Source organism: Dermacentor andersoni, chromosome 11 (assembly GCF_023375885.2).
Source record: "Dermacentor andersoni chromosome 11, qqDerAnde1_hic_scaffold, whole genome shotgun sequence".
Taxonomy (NCBI): domain Eukaryota; kingdom Metazoa; phylum Arthropoda; class Arachnida; order Ixodida; family Ixodidae; genus Dermacentor; species Dermacentor andersoni.
The window spans coordinates 119,041,094-119,058,503 of NC_092824.1; the positions used below are offsets into that span (position 1 = coordinate 119,041,094).

The following is a 17,410-nucleotide window of genomic DNA, read 5'->3' on the forward strand; positions in this document are numbered from 1 at the left end:
GATCATGCGGGGCACGCATCAAAATTATGCACGCGTCCCACCATCCGCGCGTCAATCGCACCTGAAATCACGCCGTGCGGTTCCGCCTTTAGATGGCAGTAAGGGGGCTTAGGTGGCAGAGGTAATGAATGCCATCCATCAAGCTGGCGGGAAAGCAAATCCACTTCCCTCCCGCCCCTCCTTGCCACTGCTTTTCCCTCACCCTGCCTCTCAACTCTCTCGTAACTCCGTCACCTTTGATGTCTGCGCGTGCCCGCCTCTGCACCGGCTCACCGCCAGCTTACCCGCTCCCTAAAGTTTCGTTTTCTGCCTATATCGGGAAAGGAGCATTGGCCAACGTGAGCAGTTTCATTGTCCTCGCTCGCTGTGTGCATTGGGCTATGGTGCACGAGTACTTCAAAAACAAGTCCTCCTTTTAATTCGAACTTCAATTTGAACAAACTTCCAGGTCCCTTCGAGTTCGAATTATCGAGATTCGATTGTACATTAGGTACCAGTAGGAAGAAGAGAGCAGTAGTACTAATATTTTGGAATAAAGTTTTGGCTGAAAGTGCACTGAATATTTATGTTTATATTAGACGTTCTTTCATTACATGCTTTCTTAACCTTCTGAATCAGGGACACATTAAGAAAGGAGAAACATCAATGAGCAGAACCCACAGTGCAGCTGGCCTCAGCTTTCAGCTCAAGGCACCCTTGAGTCTAAGTAAGGTGGAAATGTGGTGGGCACTGTCCCTCGACCGTACTGCCAGCTGGACAGGGTGTGCTCTGAGCAGGGAGTGATTGCTGTATTACTCGCAGTCACACACGTTGCCAGCCTAATAAAGCCTGATGCTAGACGAAGGCTTAAGTCCTGGACTAAAGGCCTTTTACTGTGCAAAATAATGTATTTCTTCCTCCTCTCTTCTAGTGAAAATTAAATGGAAAGGAATATGATAAGTGTAATATTGTAGAAATTGAAAAGAAAGAAGCGTGAGCTTGAGAAAAAAGAGTTGAATTGCATACTCTAACTGAAATGAAGAAATGGCCTTGGGCAGGGCGTGCAGTATGAACAGATTATCTTTTAAAATAACAAAGTGATATGAAGGAGACGGAAACGTAGTTGAGGGTAGCAGAAAACCATACGTGATGGCAGATCAGGAAATTGATAGCATAGCTGTTATAAAAAGCTCAGTGCCCAACACAGTTTTTGAGCCTGTCAATGCATTTGTAGTTTTTACATTCTGAGACCACCCACATGTCAGCAGGCATATCTTTGCTTCTTTTACAATCCACCATTCTGGTACACTATTGGCGAACACAAGGCCGCAGATGCAATTCCCGGCCAAGATGTCAGCTGGTAGTTAGAGTTAAGCAGGACTCCTCCATTATGGCATATTTATAGCCCCTCAATTAAAAAAAATACAACCTAAATAAAAGTAATTTGACCGTGGGCAATCCATTCTTTTTTTGCAGATCAAGAAGTACCCCAGAACAATGCAGGATTCCATGCGACGAAAAGATGATCGCCGAAAAGTCAAAAGGCAAGAAGTGAAGGAAAGAAAACTACAGGTGAGCTGACACTTTACCTGTCTACCGGCACCAGCTGCAGCGTGCAGTTGTGCACAGTGGTAGATGCTGCTCAAGTTTCTAGATTCTGTGTTTCTTTGTTATTGTACTAGCACGACAACACAACGATCTATGAAATACCTACAAGCCCAAATTGCAACTCTGTTGAATATTGCCACACATCATCGTTATACTTTTTGCCAAATGACCACTTTACCGAATGGGCACTGTTACTATCATGTCATCGCTCTTGGGTATGAGGCACTTTCTGTGTCCAAAACCTTGCTAACATTCACAAATTTGACACCAAAAAGACATGTTTAATCAGATTGTTAATCGCACACAAATGGTGTTGTACATTCTCTAATCTACATGAGCGCCAGTAATTGCCCTATGATGTAGTGCGACGTGTGTATATATATTGGACTGGCTTGATCCATGAAATCAGGTTTTGCAACCGATAATTGTGCTTGCTATCATCTTCGAAATTGAGTGTTGCTTGCCTGTGTGGGTACAATTTGCCCAATAAGAAGTCCTTAACTGTTTTCTCAGTATTTCTAATTTTTCACCATTGCTACAATGCGACATAATTAGAAATTAGATTGGAGGACGCAAGCGGCTTGGGTACGTAAGAACTAGAAGGGTACGCAAGAACCAGGGACCACTACGTTGGGGTGTGGGCATGCGCAGTACTGTCGCCCCTAGTTCTTACGTACGCAAGCCGCTTGCATCCTCTAACCTAAAACTCCCTATTATTTGTAGCAATGAATTACCGACAAGCTACCGAAGGTGACATTGCCGTGCGACGCATCTTGCCATTCGGCACTTACTAATGCATATTGCCGGTGCATTCATTTCTGTGCTTTCAGGAGAAAGAACAAAAGAAGGAAGAAATCAATCGGTTAAAGGCACTGAAGAAGAAAGAAATCCTCGAGAAACTTCAGAAGCTCAAGGAGGTCACGGGAAATGACCAGCTTGGCTTTGCGGATGCCGATATTGAGGGAGACTTTGACCCTCAGGAGTACGACCGACGCATGAATGTAAGTACATATAGTGACAGTATTGACAACGCAATGAGCGGAATGGAGATTAGTGTTTTTGACATTGGTCAGTAGCATGTTATGCAGCTTTATGTCCATTAGGAAGGTGGGTGCTTATTAGCAAGGGTGGAACTCCTGACCAAATTGCGCCATTTTGATACAAACACTTCCAATTCCTGCCCCACGCTGCACCAGAATGACTTCAGCATCTGCACTCCAGCAGTGGCCATGAAGAGCGAGCAGATTCGTTCTCGGAAAAAGGGTGCAGCAATTCACATTCTACACACCACACGACGACATCTCCCGCACAGTTTCTTGTAATTTTCGCACTTATAGCACTGGACTTTCCAGCGCTTCCGGCAAGTGGCTGGCACGTGCATGGCCTTTCCCTGCTGTTGTTGCTGCTGTGGGAATGGCCAGGGTGGCTGTATTTAGTGGCGTAGCACTCCCTAGCTGAGGTGTAAAAGAATGAAAAGTAGACAGGGCTCTGCGAGTGATCTAGAACCTTTTTAACTCTTTTTACCTCATGTCCTGTGCTTCATTATCTTGTTGCCACTGTGGCCTCTGGTTCTGCCCTTGTACCGTTGGCATGAATAGAAACACGTGCCATAACAAATGCCTTTTATGTGTAATTGCAGTCGACCGTTTTTTTGGGCATGCTTGATAATTCGAACACCTTTGCGGAACCGCCACGTACCTCATAGAGCGAATGTATAAGAACATCTGGAATTTCGGGTGCGAAACTTTTTGCCGTTTGATTTTTCTCACTTTTTCACTGTGACTGCAGGTCTGAAATGGCATTAGTCAGAGCCACTGCCATTTGGATTATACTATCAAAGCCTCGAACTGGTGCTCTTGCACGCCGATTCGCTAATAGCAACCACCGCGTGAGCGCTAGGCCTAGCTGCTTCAGACGTTTGCTGCCAAGCTTCTCACTGTCAGTGCCATTATATTCATTGAAAGAATTAGCCACTGTCAGATAGGGCACCGACTCCACCTTTTTATTCCTGACCAATGGCTTTGAAGCACAGGAAGCGTGCCACTTTGCGTATTGATGATTTCAGAAATTGAGCTTTTCCACAATACAATGTTGTTTCGTTCGTGGTCAAGCGTAAGCAATGTATTGCGGTGAAGCGTAACAAGAGTGTGGAGGGGCGAGTTTCATGGGACATGGTATGTATTCATTAATTGTAGTAGCCGGAACCCGCCATCCCTTGTCGAAGTAGAAGCTACTGTATGCCTAATAAACATACTGGCAGGCCTTCAGAGCTATTTTGGGCGTGCCTGTGACGATTTCAGCTTTTGGGGCAGTAAAGCGCATGCGTTTATTTTTTCAGATGTTCGAATCCTCGAGATGTTCAGGAGATGTTAGGAAATTGCTGGTAATATTCATGAGCAATTGTGCTGGTTTGACACCTTCGTTTGCAGACTATGACAGACATCAAAGATGAAGGCTTATGAATAATTTTGACCAGCTACAGTTCTACAGTAAGCCAGGGGCCAGAACACTCGAGATGTTCAGGAGATGTTAGAAAATTGCTGGCAATATTCATGAGCAATTGTTCAGGTTTGACACCTTGGTTTACAGACTATGACAGACATAAAACATGAAGGCTTATGAATAATTTTGACCAGCTACAGTTCTACAGTAAGCCAGAGGCCCAGAACACATCTTGCTTAAGTGAAGTGTCACATCACAAAAGAGAAAGTATCCTTTGAAGGGATCTGTCAAGGTTACAGTCTGGCACATTTGAGAAGGGGTCACTACTTCATGTCTATTCAACCAAGAGGATTGCATGCCACAGTGCAAATCAGATGGGGACAAAGGATTTTGTAGTCATGAAGAAGTGTTTAAGGAAGTGTTTTCTCCTTTTTGTGTCCAGACGATATTTAACAGTGAGTACTACGAGCAAGACGCTGAGGAATTGAAGCCAGAAGACCCCTTGGATGAGGAATTGGGATGTGAGTGAGCCAGCTACATTGCATTGGCATGAATGTTGACAATACTCAAGTTCATCATGTCTGCTTGCATTTGCACTTGCTCTCGAGATGAAGTGCTGATTTTACACATAAATCATGTATAGTAAAACAGCGTTAAACCGTACCCACTTAAACAGTAGTTTTGCTTTTAAAGCAGTAAAGTCAAATCCCCGACTCAGCAGCCCTTGAACATAATGCGTTTTGTATCCGCATAAACCGTACCATCTTATTGCGTACGCATCACTTAATACATAGTGTTAAATCACAGCGGCCCGGCGGCCCGGCAGAACAACGAGCCTCAGAGATCAGAATGGCCTCCAAGTGCGAATACAGAGGGCACTTGGAAGGGTGAAGCCACATCAACATCAACATCTTTTCGGCGCCATGCCCGAGTGGGAGAATCTTGTAGCACGTGTTGTGGCATCGTGCAAGCTAGGGCAAAAACTGAGTGCTCAGCATAGCAGGAAAATTGGACATTGTTCATGCTATTGAACATGGTACGAAGAAGTCTGTGCTGGCATGCGAGAGGGATCTACCGTTGACTACGATGGGTGGCATTTGGAATGCGAAGGAGAAGTTGCTCGGCAGTGCTGCTGCGACCACGAAAATACGTTGGCTGTGAGCTTTGACTTTTCAAGGTTCAACTTTTTGCCATCGTTGCCTCTGTTATTGCTGAAGTTGTCGCCTAACGACAGTGATGAGGGCGAAATGGGAAGCAAAAGTATGGGGGATTCAGGCCCGACAGTGGCAGATGCTGCACATTATTTCAGCCTCATGCAGGTGTTTGCTGGAAAGAGGGGGCTGACAGAAAAGCTGGCTGACGGAAACGCTGGCTCATAGCTCAAGCGAGTTTGAGGCCGCCATCGTCGCTGCTAGCCTTCTGTGGCATCAAAAGAAAATAAGACTTTTGTTGCACGAAGTGAATATGCAAAGCCTGCAAAACTAGCTTCACTCGAGAGAGTTCAAGTGTTAAATGTTGCCGGCTAAAATTCTAAGCCGACCCTCAAAAGTCCAAAGCCAGAAAAAGAATAAAAAAACTTACCTCGAATGTAGGTCGAACAAACAAGCGAAGACAGCATTCACAAAATGAAAACAGCATTTATTGAACAATGAACATGCCGAGCTCATTCTGCGTCATCATTGCTGCTAGCCTCGCCGCTACCTTCCTTATTTACTCATTATTCCTAAATTTCAGCTCGGCACTCATTCCTAATTATGAAGGAAAGTCATTGTGTGTACCTTTAGCTCTTATGCCTTTGTGATGACTGTCACTGCATTGGATTCCTCTTTCTGTTTGGCCATGTCGTGCTGAGGTATTATTATACCTGCATGTACAATCTGTAAGCCCACCTGCTATGGTCTCGGAGAGAGACTGGCAGTTTTGAAATAAATTACTGTCATCTTCAAACAGTGCACTACCTTCGAACAGTAAATGCCATCCTCGTTGCAAGACACGCAAAAAGCACCTCCCATTGCCCCCTCCAAGACGGACGTCTTCTTCATTGGTGCCAAATTCCCGCCCGGCTTGAACGTTTGACAATGCCTCTGCACCTAGCACAACTTTCCGTTTGAAAGCACCACTATCACCTGTTTTGTGCCATTATATTAACACCACACTACATGCCAATAACATAGAACAAAAAGAACCAGCACCGATATGACACAGGTCAAAATGGCAACGTTGCTCGTGTACTCCAGTTGGCTACTGGTGCGGCTAGTAGCGGCTGCAATACTGACTTTCTATTATCATTAGTATTTATCAATTTCAATTAAAAACGGGTGTGTACGTTAAAAACCTTGAATCCAAGCCGACCCTAAAGGTTGGTATAGGATTATTTGAAAAAGAAAACTATCAGTCTAGATTCGAATAAATATGGTGCTTGGATTTATAAAACAGCGTAACAAGACAGGAAACCAGACAAAAAACAAACAAACAGCACTGTCTTTCTTCATGTGCTGTCCTGTCTTGTTGCACTGTTCTATAATTGCAAGTAGATCAGGAAGGACCTGCAATGTATATCTACAGGTAATTCTGAATTGTGTAATCTCTCGCCACTTTCTGAATTAAAACTTCTGTGGTGAATGTGCATTTCTGGATACAGTGCACTGGAAAAAAATATATTAAAGCAATCGCGATGCAAAAATTAATCGAACATATGACGAAATGCAAAGCGTGTCCAATTGCACATACAATAGCATGTGCTTTGACCTTGCATGAATCCTCAAATTTTTATTGTCAGATGGATATACATTAAGCTGCCCTCAAGTTCTCACGGGGAGCTCATCTATTGAGGGCAACACTTGCTGCATGTTTGGCAAGAAAAATTATTTCAGTCGAAGGCTTCTTTAAAATTAGTTTACATCAAGGCACTCTAACAGCGTCGTGTTGACCTGTGTAACTGTGGTGCGCTGCAGTGGAAGACTGGGACCAGTGGCAAGGGTGTGAAGGTGAGGAGGGTAATGAGGAAGGTGGTGAAAATGAAGACTGGACAGAAAACTGTGAATACGGCTATCCTGGCTATGAGGGTGGCACTGGTGAAGATGAAAATGTGAGTTTTTATTTATCTCCTACTTCTGTGGGTTTCTTTCTTTTTTTTTTTTTTTTTGGAGAAAGAAGCCTCGTGTGACATATGTTTCCAGTGCATTATTAGAGCAGTGTGTTCACATTATTGTCGCATTGTAGTGACTGAAGAACCAGACAGTGCCAAAAGTGTGAGTCACAAATACAATTCTTCTTTTGGCCAACTTGTGCCCAGTAAAACATGTTGCACTCTAAACACAAAGATAGCGGCGAGCACAATCCTGGGCCGTCAAAATCTTATCTATGGGTCCAGTGCATTGGCTGATTACAACATGGCTCATTGTACATTCGAGTGCATTCGCGGGTACTCGCGTATGTCATAGAATGTACACTATTATTCGTTTTGCACATGCAATCTGGTTAGACGAGATAGTTCTGGTATAGAATCACCATTAATATTAGGGAAAGTTCTGATACATAAAGTCATGTCTTGCACTAAGTGATAACTTTGTAACAGTGGTTTGGTGTTGAAAAATAGTAACCGGGAAAAGATAAACACTGTACATGTGTCGGTAAACTAAAGCAGAAAACTTTCAGGATGCATCTTGGATACATCAGTATTTGCATTGGGGATTGGGCGGTAGACATGGCACATATGGAGTGTTGCCACTTTTTACCTGTTCCCCACTGCATATCCGTGGTGCAAAAGTGTTTGTTAAAGAAGCCATGGGGAGAACGAAGCATTGGCAGCAGGTTGCATGCTTGTTATCAAGGCCTAAATTTCAATCTGCCAGGGTTGTTACATTGTGCATGATAATATTTTGTTAGAGCCCATGATTGGGATATGACATTGCTGGCTCAGGGCTAGATTTAAAGGTGCCAGTTTAACATTGTTGTCAGGGGAAACTGTGCCTCTGTTTTTATTGCGAGGCTGCATCATTGTAAGCTTGGCATTTAGAGTATTTTGAACATAAGTAGCAGCCCAGGTCAGTTGTCACTGATGACTCCTGAAATCTGTAGCAGGCAGCAAAAGTACTGTTAATTTACAGCAGAGAAATTAAATTTAATAAGCACCAAGGTGTTAATTTCCATGTGCGAGCTGGTAATTACTACCTTGGCCTGTGAATTACTTGCCCTGTTTAATTCAAATCAAATGTTTTGTAAATCATATGAGTGTGAACTATGATATAGCAGTGCAAGCTGTTTTGTTGGTGCATTGAGCTAAAGTGCATAATTGAGTGCTTAGTAGGTCTTAGCTCCCTATATAGAATGTTATTCACTTTCCTTCATTTTATAATTATTTCAGGATTCTGAATTGATGAATGAAAAGAAAGGCAAGCGTCGGAAGAAGTCTCATTTTGCCAAGGTTGTGAGCAGGAAAAAGCCAGTGTTTGATCCATGTAAGCAGTTTCAATGTTGCTGCAATACATTGCGAGGGATGCTATGCATTGTCGTGTACAAGTCAACTCTTAATAGTATAAGACTTCAATGCCCTCCCATAAATTTTTTTAGAAAGCATGCAGAAAGACAAAAGGACGCTTCTGAAGTGCAAGTCATGAGTGACAAAATTATTTCTTGTCAAAAGTGCATGCCATGCTGCAACCTGTTGCAGAAATATACAGTAGAACCTCGTTCATACGTTTTGGAAAAAATTGAGAGAAAAAAAATCTAACTGGGAAAACTTGTGATCCAAAATAACTAAAAAAATTTGACAGACCCAACTTTTATTAGCATCTACGTAATGTGAAGTGTCGTGCGGATCATTGCAGCACGAGGCACCAATGCGTGTCGAGCTGGTGGTGCTCCGGCGGCCCGAGACGCTTTGTTTTTCTGTTGCATCGTGTTTTAAGAAGGTGACCGAAAACCGAAACGAAATCGAGCTGGTGGGCGACGCCAGATGCCACTGAAGTGAAACGTGATGTCCACATCGCGCTGCCTGTAGGCAGGGAATGGTGATGTGTTTGGATTATCGCCTACTAAAAGCATGCAGTACACTATCAATAGCACTACGCACTATGTGCTGTAAAACAGATAGGTGAAGACGTATGTTGCAGTAGGTTTGGCAGTGATATCTGTGAATGCGGCATGCGACAACCCAGGCGGAGATTTGTTGGTACCAGAATAAGAAACTGAGCGTGCTGCCGTTTTTACATGAGACAGGCGGCTATACACTGTTCTCGATCGCGCGTGCCTCATGTCTTTTCTTGTTCACATGGGATTTAGCGGCCAGAAAACGTACCATATTTGCTCGAATTTAACGCGCCCTCGATTGTACTGTGCACCCGTTTTCCGAGACTAAAAAAAAACAAGGAAAAAAATATGCAATCGATTGTAACGCGCACCCGTTTTCCGTGACCTAGAAGAAAAGTCCTTTACAGTACCACACACCTTATTCTTTCATACAGAAGTACAACTTTCCCTCATTTGGAAAAATCAAAGATTTACTCCCAATGCACTAAAGTTGTGATAAATAAAAATTGCAGTTTTGCCCGAAAGGCGAAGCATCGATTACGATAGCAAATTAGTAGACAGCTATACGAAAAGTAAGGATAGTAGTTTTAATGACCGTATAAACTTTTAAACATTTGCGTACTAACTAAATTAACAAGCATGGCGTCATGTGTGCACAAGTAAACATGAACACGTCTCGCTCAATGACCGCGAAAACTCTATCAGGTGAGGAAGGAAGTGAGGAAGTGCGGTAGCAGGAGCGAGAAAATTCAACGTGAACTAAGTGACGAGAACACAGCGCAGTGCACCTAGATGTGTAGACTCTTGTCTCCGTCGCAGATTGTTTTCAAGATAGGGGCTGCGCGGCCCCGCTGTATGTAGCAGCCACCGGTGTAGAACGCCTTTCCTGTTTGCTCCAGTCCCGCACAGAAGTTTCGGGAACCCCGAACGGTCGTGATGCGGCCCGATTTCCGTCCGTCTCCGCACACGTGATCGCTTTCCTTTTTATTGCGGCATCATGATGAGCTCGGCATGTCTTTGCAGTTGGCACTTTCATGCTGATAGAGCAAATGCAGAAAATAGGATCATGGACAGTGCACTAACCTAAGCCAATGGAAGCATTGCCTAAGCAGACGTACTGCAGCACATGGAGGAAGCTACGGCAGCTAGGCTCGAAGAGCATATGAGGCGGCCATTTTGAAATGCTGATGGCTATATAGTAACTCAAATTTAGGAGCATACTCGATTATCTATCGATTTTATCAGAAAAAAAGAGCGCGTAGTGGTCGGAAAACGGTATCATATGGTCGCAGTTTGGCGACATACTGAATGTTGGTGCAAAAAAATCTTGTTTTCCAGGAACATGTGAACCGGTAAAAAATGAGCGTAACTCTGTTGGGTCGTTTTTTGTGTTCTCGGTTGTGAAAGTTGGTGCTGGAAGAACGTATGTAATGGGGATGTATCTACGAGGTTCTGTTGTGCATGTTCTGGTGTACTTCGTCACTCCCAGTGGTATTGGAGCTATCTGTCATTGCTACTAAAGCTGTCCTCTTGACTTCTTGCCTACTACAGCAGCATCAACATGGATCACTGATATCTATGTCGACGGGTAGTCTGTCATTTTCGCAAAAATATGTTTTGTACTTCATAGCTTTCCAAGAGACAGCTTCTGTACCACGAGGTAGTTGACCAGTTGCTGCTTTTTGTTCTGGTGATGCCAAACTCATCAAATCATTTTGATTGCTAGACACACCTGACACACTTTCACACCACAGCAGACATTGTGAGTGACTGATCACCTTTAAAATATTGTAACCCCTACATCTTTTGCTTGAAAAATCGACTGAGAACTGGCTCCATGGACAACCTTGAGCAAATGTCAACACCGACCTATACATTCGTTACACCACGAGACAGTAGAGGCACTCATGAAATTTTTACTTTCGAGTGGCCTATTGGAGAGACTAATTCTCATGGACGTTCACTACCTTCCCTATCTTTTTATTTTTCATTTCTTTGCCTTTTCTCTTCGCTGTTCTTTAAGTCTTTTATTTACCCTACCCCCAGTGCATGGTAGAAAACCAGAATCTTATCCAGTTAACCTCCCTGCCTTTCATATCCCGTTTATCTCTCTCTCTCTCTCTCTCTCTCTCTCTCTCTCTTGAGCCAATGTCAAAACCTAAACTGTGGCAGGACACAAAGTCAATTCTGCATGAGTGCCACCATGCATGCGGAGGATGAATATATTCTACATACTATGTTTATAATATTTGTTGCACTGAATGTAGTTCAGCTGTGCTTGTTGAAATTTTTGAAAAGGAAAATAAAATAAAAAAAGAAGTAAGGAAGAAGATTGATAGTGTGGTACATGCTACATGTTCCAATGAGTTCAAACATAATTTGTCCTTTCTCACAATTCCTTTGAATACTGGTCCTTTGATCCCATTGATGGAGTGCTTTTCTTATATTGTTGCTTTGTTTAATGTTGACTGAAACGAACTAGGGGCTCAAAATAACTTTAGTTTTTCTTCATTGCAGCCAGCAAGTCATTTGAGGAATACTTCGACGAGTACTACAAGTTAGACTTTGAGGACATCGTTGGTGGAATGCCAACTCGTTTTCGGTACCGCTCTGTTGTCCCCAATGATTTTGGCTTGACTACAGAAGAGGTACAAACATTCATCGCTTTCCTGGCTCGCCATGTTTTGGTGTAGCTCTTGCTAAAGTGCAGTGAAATGCTTTGTTGCAGATTCTTTCGGCAAAAGACAAGGAACTGAATCGATGGTGTTCTGTGAAGAAAACCTGCCAGCACAGGTGAGATCCAGGCATTCCTGACATGAGTGACACTATTTTGGTGCTGGTGTTCCTGCTGAAGAGTTACAAATAGGGAATTCAGATTTTTGCTTAGAATCTCTGGATTTGCCTGTGCATCATGCTCATCTTAACCTTAGCTTAAAGCCCAAACAGCATTCCTTATATGGAGAATTAAAACAATCTCTGCACCAGTATTTCTCAGCCAGGGTTGGCCACTCAATACTACATATGACAGGAAATTAATATAATTGGAGGTAAAAATTTCATTACATAAGGCCCATGAGCTTCTGAGCATAGCTGCATTCCAATACTCACCTTGCACAACTAAGCAGACAGTCGCCATCTAAAATCTCATTCCAATTCTGATGAAGTCGTCAAAGAAAATAGCTTCCTGCAGAATGCATCGAAGTAAAAACTGATGCAGGCTACTTTCCTTTCCTGTCCAAGCAAGATGGTAGCAGAGCAAGATGCTTGGAAACTCAATGGGGAGGTTGTCAGCGCACAAAAAAATGTAGTCACACTTTCCTATGCACTTAATGTAAGTCGCGTAGTGTTTTTCATAGGTTTGCAGATGTAGATAATGTGCGTTTTTCTCGAAATTATCTTGTTGCCGCCAGATGGCATCTCATCGCGTAGGAGTCTTCCGGATGGTTCAAGACATGTTCCATAACTTCGGCTTGAAGCTGCCTTCTGCATAGAGTTAATGTAACTTAGCTGCATCCTTAGCTGTCTACGTAAACTGTCTCTGATGCTGGCCAAAGTTGGAACACACCCCACAACATATGCTCCATGATCACAGCAGCAGTTAGGGCTAGCTGGTGTGCCATAGCTTGAAATTCAGTCTTGTCACTTGCAAAGTTAATGTGAAACTTATGACCCGCTGTTCTTGAACAAAAATTCACTTGAACCCTCACAAAGCTGATCTTTATCTGTGCCGTCCATACTGTTTGTTTTCTGTCACTTTGAAGCTCTTGATACTTCCCCCACAATGCAGCTAAACAATACGCCACAGCACTCCCCAATGCCGTTAAAGAGCGCTGTGTTTATGCAGTGTGACATGGTGTAATGTGTTGGTGACGATGATGTCATCATCCACAGGGCAGCAACTAGTGTCATCTAGTAGCAGCTTGTGGAAATGAACCAGCATGTCAGTGTGCTGTCCTTGTTGCTGAACATGGCAGCCTGTAATACTAGCAAGGTAGCTTAACAGTGTGAGTAAATAGCCATTTCTCTAAGGTAATCAGTTTATTATTTCTGGCTAGGACTGAAAATGAAGAGATGCAGGATCTACACACATTCCAGAGGCGAGCCACCAACGATGCACTGAAGCGAAAGATCTTCCCCAGCTTGTACACAGAACCGTGAGTACAGTGTTGCTGAAACAGTTTGTCCTTGCTCTTTGAATAACTTGAGGTAAAGGCCACCTGCAATGAAATTTTGCGCAGTGTAAGAATCCTCATTTTGTATGTCTTAAATTCTTAAAAATGCCGCCATTACCATTCACCAGAATTGATGCATGACCCAGAATGCGTGGCTCTTCAGCATGACCTTTAAATACCGTATTTACTCGCATAATGATCACACTACCTTTGTCAAAAAAATTGACGCAAACTCGGGGGTGCGATCATTACGTGGGCTAAAATTTCCGAAAAAAAAAAATTTTTCAGCACCGAAGACGCAAAAGGGGCAAGTTTCGGGTGAGAATTCTTACGGTGGCTATGGTAAACAGCCAAACATAAAAAATGAGTAAGGCTTACCTCTGTAATAAACGCACACATTACATAGTGTTAGATATGGGGCTGTTTCCTGAGCCCCCTTCGAGTTACCCAGACCACATCGAATCGCACCACAAATAATTGAGAAGCGCAGAGGCACGCACGGGCAAACAAGTTGAGGGCCCCCACTTCGTACGCCGCCGGTTGGGCTATTCAATGCTTGACTCTTCCAGAAAGCGAGGGGATAGCCCGGCATTGTTGCAAGTAAATTGGGTCCCGAAGCCAGACGGCTGTAATGCACCGTGACAACAAGACGGCTGTGATGTTCCGGGAAGGCCTGGCAGCGTCTCACCGGCCGCCTTTGAAGAGAGCATTGCACCACAGCAAGGCAAGAGCGCGGGGAGCTGCCGGGTGTGACACTACCGCACGGGTGCCTACCATTGACCGAAGGTGGCGTCATCTGAGCGGGTTCTCCCATTGGCCGAACATGACGCGCCTTCCAGAGATCGAAGGGCCTAAAAGACGCAGACCGAGAGGATTCCAGGGATTCCTAGAGCATTCCCTGATTCACCTCTCTCGAACTTCTTGCCGCGGGCTGCAGCGTCCGAGTTGCTGCCGGCCCATAATGACTGTACGACTGTTCATTGACGTCTCACTGTAAATGATGTAAAATAAACCTTTCCAAGTTTTTTCATCGCAAAGTCCGTCCTCAACCCCTACAACTGGCGCCAGCGGCGGGATTTCCTCCAACTCCTACAACTGGTTGGCAGCGGTGAGATCGCCCCCAAATGCAACAGCTGGTGGCAGCGCTACGGATCAACCTTCGTCGAGAGAGATTCTGAGAAACCCGGAACAGCGAAAAAGAGCCTTCGTCCAAGGGAGTCGCAAGGAACCGGGAAGAGCGAAGAAGAGAAAGCCTTCGTCGAAAGAGGTCCGAAGAAACTGGGAGTAGCGAAGAAGAGCGAAGAAGAGAAAGCCTTCGTCGAAAGAGGTCCGAAGAAACTGGGAGTAGCGAAGAAGAGCAAGCCTTCGACTCAGGGAGTCTGGAGGAATCGGGAACAGCGGACAAATGAACCGGATGGCAGGGTGCTGCAACCGTAAGTGAGCGCGTGGTTTTTTTCCTTTTGATTCGCCAGACTCAAATGTTGTGTGTTCATTTCGATAGTTCTGGGAATCGGGAATTTGATGCATTGTGTATTTGCACAAATTAATTAAGGAAAACAGTTCTAACCACCAGTCGGGGCAGCTGCCATAGATCTTAGAAGGTTGACGAGGTTGGACTTGTTGTTGGTGTGCGACGATTTGGGAGTTGAGGCGGACGAACGGATGAAAACGCCAGCTATCATAAAGGCTATTAACGATAGTGGCAATGATGACAAAAGCATTGAGCTTGCTTGGGAGGTGATACAGGAACCACGGGAGCGTGAGCGTTGTGAACGTGAGCGTGAGCGTCGTGAACGTAAGAGTGAGCGTAAGCGTGAAGAACGCGAGAATAAACGGAAGCGTGAGCTTCAAGAACTTACTCTTAAGTGTGAGCGTCACGAACGTGAGAATGAACGCGAACGTGAGTATCAGGAACGTAAGCGTGAGCGTGAGCAAAAGTATGAGAGAGAGAAGGTAGCACTGATCAAAGAGATACAGTATTGTGATCAGTTAATGGCACAGAGACAACGGCTGTCTGAGAATTCTGTAGGTAGTACAGAGCGAGAGAATGAGGCAGCATCAAGCGGATTTTCGCCAAAGCCGACGAGAAGAGTAGTGCCTGTGAGATTGGCTGCAGATTCATAAGTGAAGCGAAAAAGCTAGCTGCTAACGATGCCTTAGTGGCAACAGAGGCCGTTAAAGGCCGCAGGGAGAGCGACGAGGTGCTGTGCCAACAGATGACTGTAGAGACAGCTAGGCCAGCTACGAACAAATTGGCACAGTTACCGCGCGTGTTCGTCGCTGGTAATGTTAGCGAGGTTGCTAGCGAAGAAAAGGGTACTGCTGACCCGACAGACGCGAGCACCCATGTAGAGCCAGATCTGCGTGCAGAAGTGAAGTGCGAGCTGAGCGATGCAGTTAAGAGTAGTTCTCGGGATGGCGAGCTCCGTAGTTCACGAGAGAACAACTGCATTGTTCAGGGATCGGTGCAGCTCTCCGCCAGTCTAGGTAGCCTAGATAGGGATGATTCAGTTAATAATCATTCGGACTGTGCGCGTGAGACAGCGCTCGATACCGACGGGCTGTGTGTCGATGCACAGCGTGAGCTGGGCAGTGCAATAGAGGGCAGTTCGCAAGAGTGCGAGTTGCATAACTCGAGTAAAGCCTGCTGCATTGTGCCAGAGTCGGTTGAGCTGTCCGCCAGTCGAGGCAAAGTGAGAGTAGATTTAAATGTAAATCACTCAGACTGTGCGGGTAAGAGACCGATCCGGGCCGACGAAATGTGTACCGGCCAGCACGAGGCACGAGAAGGCGACATGAAAGCGAGTGCAAAGAGAAAGCGCCGAAATAAGAAGCGCGGTAAAGACCGAAAGACGGTAACTAATGTAGCGCCGCCAAAGATGGCAAAAAACCCAAAAGGGCAGGGCGCGAGGAAAAAGGTGCGGTCGTCACGGACGATGTTGACGCATCCAAAACGTTCGAGCCACCGGTCAAAGGGGGACTGCGAAGCATGTTCTGCACGGACGCGGACAAAGGGCACGGGGCAGTTAAACTCCTCGTCGTTCCGTAGTTCTTTTCAAAGCTCAGCGTGCAGTACGAAGAAGCGCAAGGTGGCAGGACGAGACCAGGTGGGGAGTAGCGACGCGGTCAATCGAGTTTGTGAGGAAAGCGGGGCGCCAGGACGGAAATTGGCAGGGGATTGTAAAGTCTTGGGGGAGCTGATAGTGAGTCAGCCCTTTTGTTGTTCCTCGGCAACCAGAGTAGCTTTCAAACCGCGACCACCTCGGGTACGGCTCAAAGTATGAGTCAGACATAAGCGTTTGGAAAGGGAGGCCAAGAGCGCTTCCGTAGAAATGAAGTGTTTTATTTTTTATTTTGAGCATCGGAAAGTTTTCGCGAATTGAGACTAGGATTTCTTTCAATGTGTAAGGTTTGAGCTTTGTTTGTGTTTTCGTTTGAGAAGCTCCGAGATTTGAAAGAGGCGTTTTTTTTGTAAACATGTAGTATCGCGAGGTGTTCATTAATAAGTAGATGGCCTTTCTTTTTTGTGTGTGTGTGTAAGTAACCTGAGTGTCAAGGTTATTGTTGAGAGGCCTATCGTAACGCGCGTGTGTTTTAGTTAACCTTTTTTTATGTGTTTTTTTTTTTATTTTCTAAGGTTAACCGCGTGGGTTTTCAGTGAGTGCATGATTTGCACCGAGAAGCGTTCTTAGTTCCATTAGCGCGTGTCCTGTGTGGACGGAAGGAAGCAGATTTATGACTGGGTTGCTCGTGTCTTGAGGGCAGCCATATTCTGACTTCTCTGATAAGTATGCGTGGAACGAGTTATTAAAAGACGCATTATTTTAAGGGTTCTGCGGAGTGTGTAAGTCCCGCAAGTTTAATTGTTCGTTTAAGTCACGTGTCCTGTAGGACTTTCAGGCAAGAAACGTGAGTAAGCGTAAATGAAAAGTTTGCCTACAACGCAAGTACGCGTTCTGTTTAGTGACCACAAGGCTAGTGCGCTTGTGATTACGTACTTGTGAGGTTGACCAGATTGTTCAGTGGCACCAATACGTGCGATAAGTACGCCACTGCGATAGATTGGAAACATGCTGTTCGTGAGTTAGGCCACTAAAGTTATGTTCGGCTGTTTTCATTTGTTGTTTGCAACGTCAACGACCCTTTGTTTTGCAACAACAATAGTACTCTGGTCTTGT

At 44.8% G+C, this 17,410-nt stretch overlaps 1 protein-coding gene across 1 annotated transcript in view; it reads left to right on the top strand.

The window, feature by feature from the left end:
• LOC126539312 (protein KRI1 homolog) overlaps positions 1-17,410 on the top strand; it is a 51,268-nt gene that overhangs the window by 26,895 nt on the left and 6,963 nt on the right. Inside the window, exons 9-16 of the mRNA XM_050186089.3 lie at positions 1,456-1,551; positions 2,418-2,588; positions 4,472-4,550; positions 6,984-7,117; positions 8,396-8,489; positions 11,578-11,708; positions 11,789-11,853; positions 13,116-13,214. Coding sequence (XP_050042046.1) covers positions 1,456-1,551; positions 2,418-2,588; positions 4,472-4,550; positions 6,984-7,117; positions 8,396-8,489; positions 11,578-11,708; positions 11,789-11,853; positions 13,116-13,214 — 869 coding nt within the window. The remainder of the gene's footprint in view (positions 1-1,455; positions 1,552-2,417; positions 2,589-4,471; positions 4,551-6,983; positions 7,118-8,395; positions 8,490-11,577; positions 11,709-11,788; positions 11,854-13,115; positions 13,215-17,410) is intronic.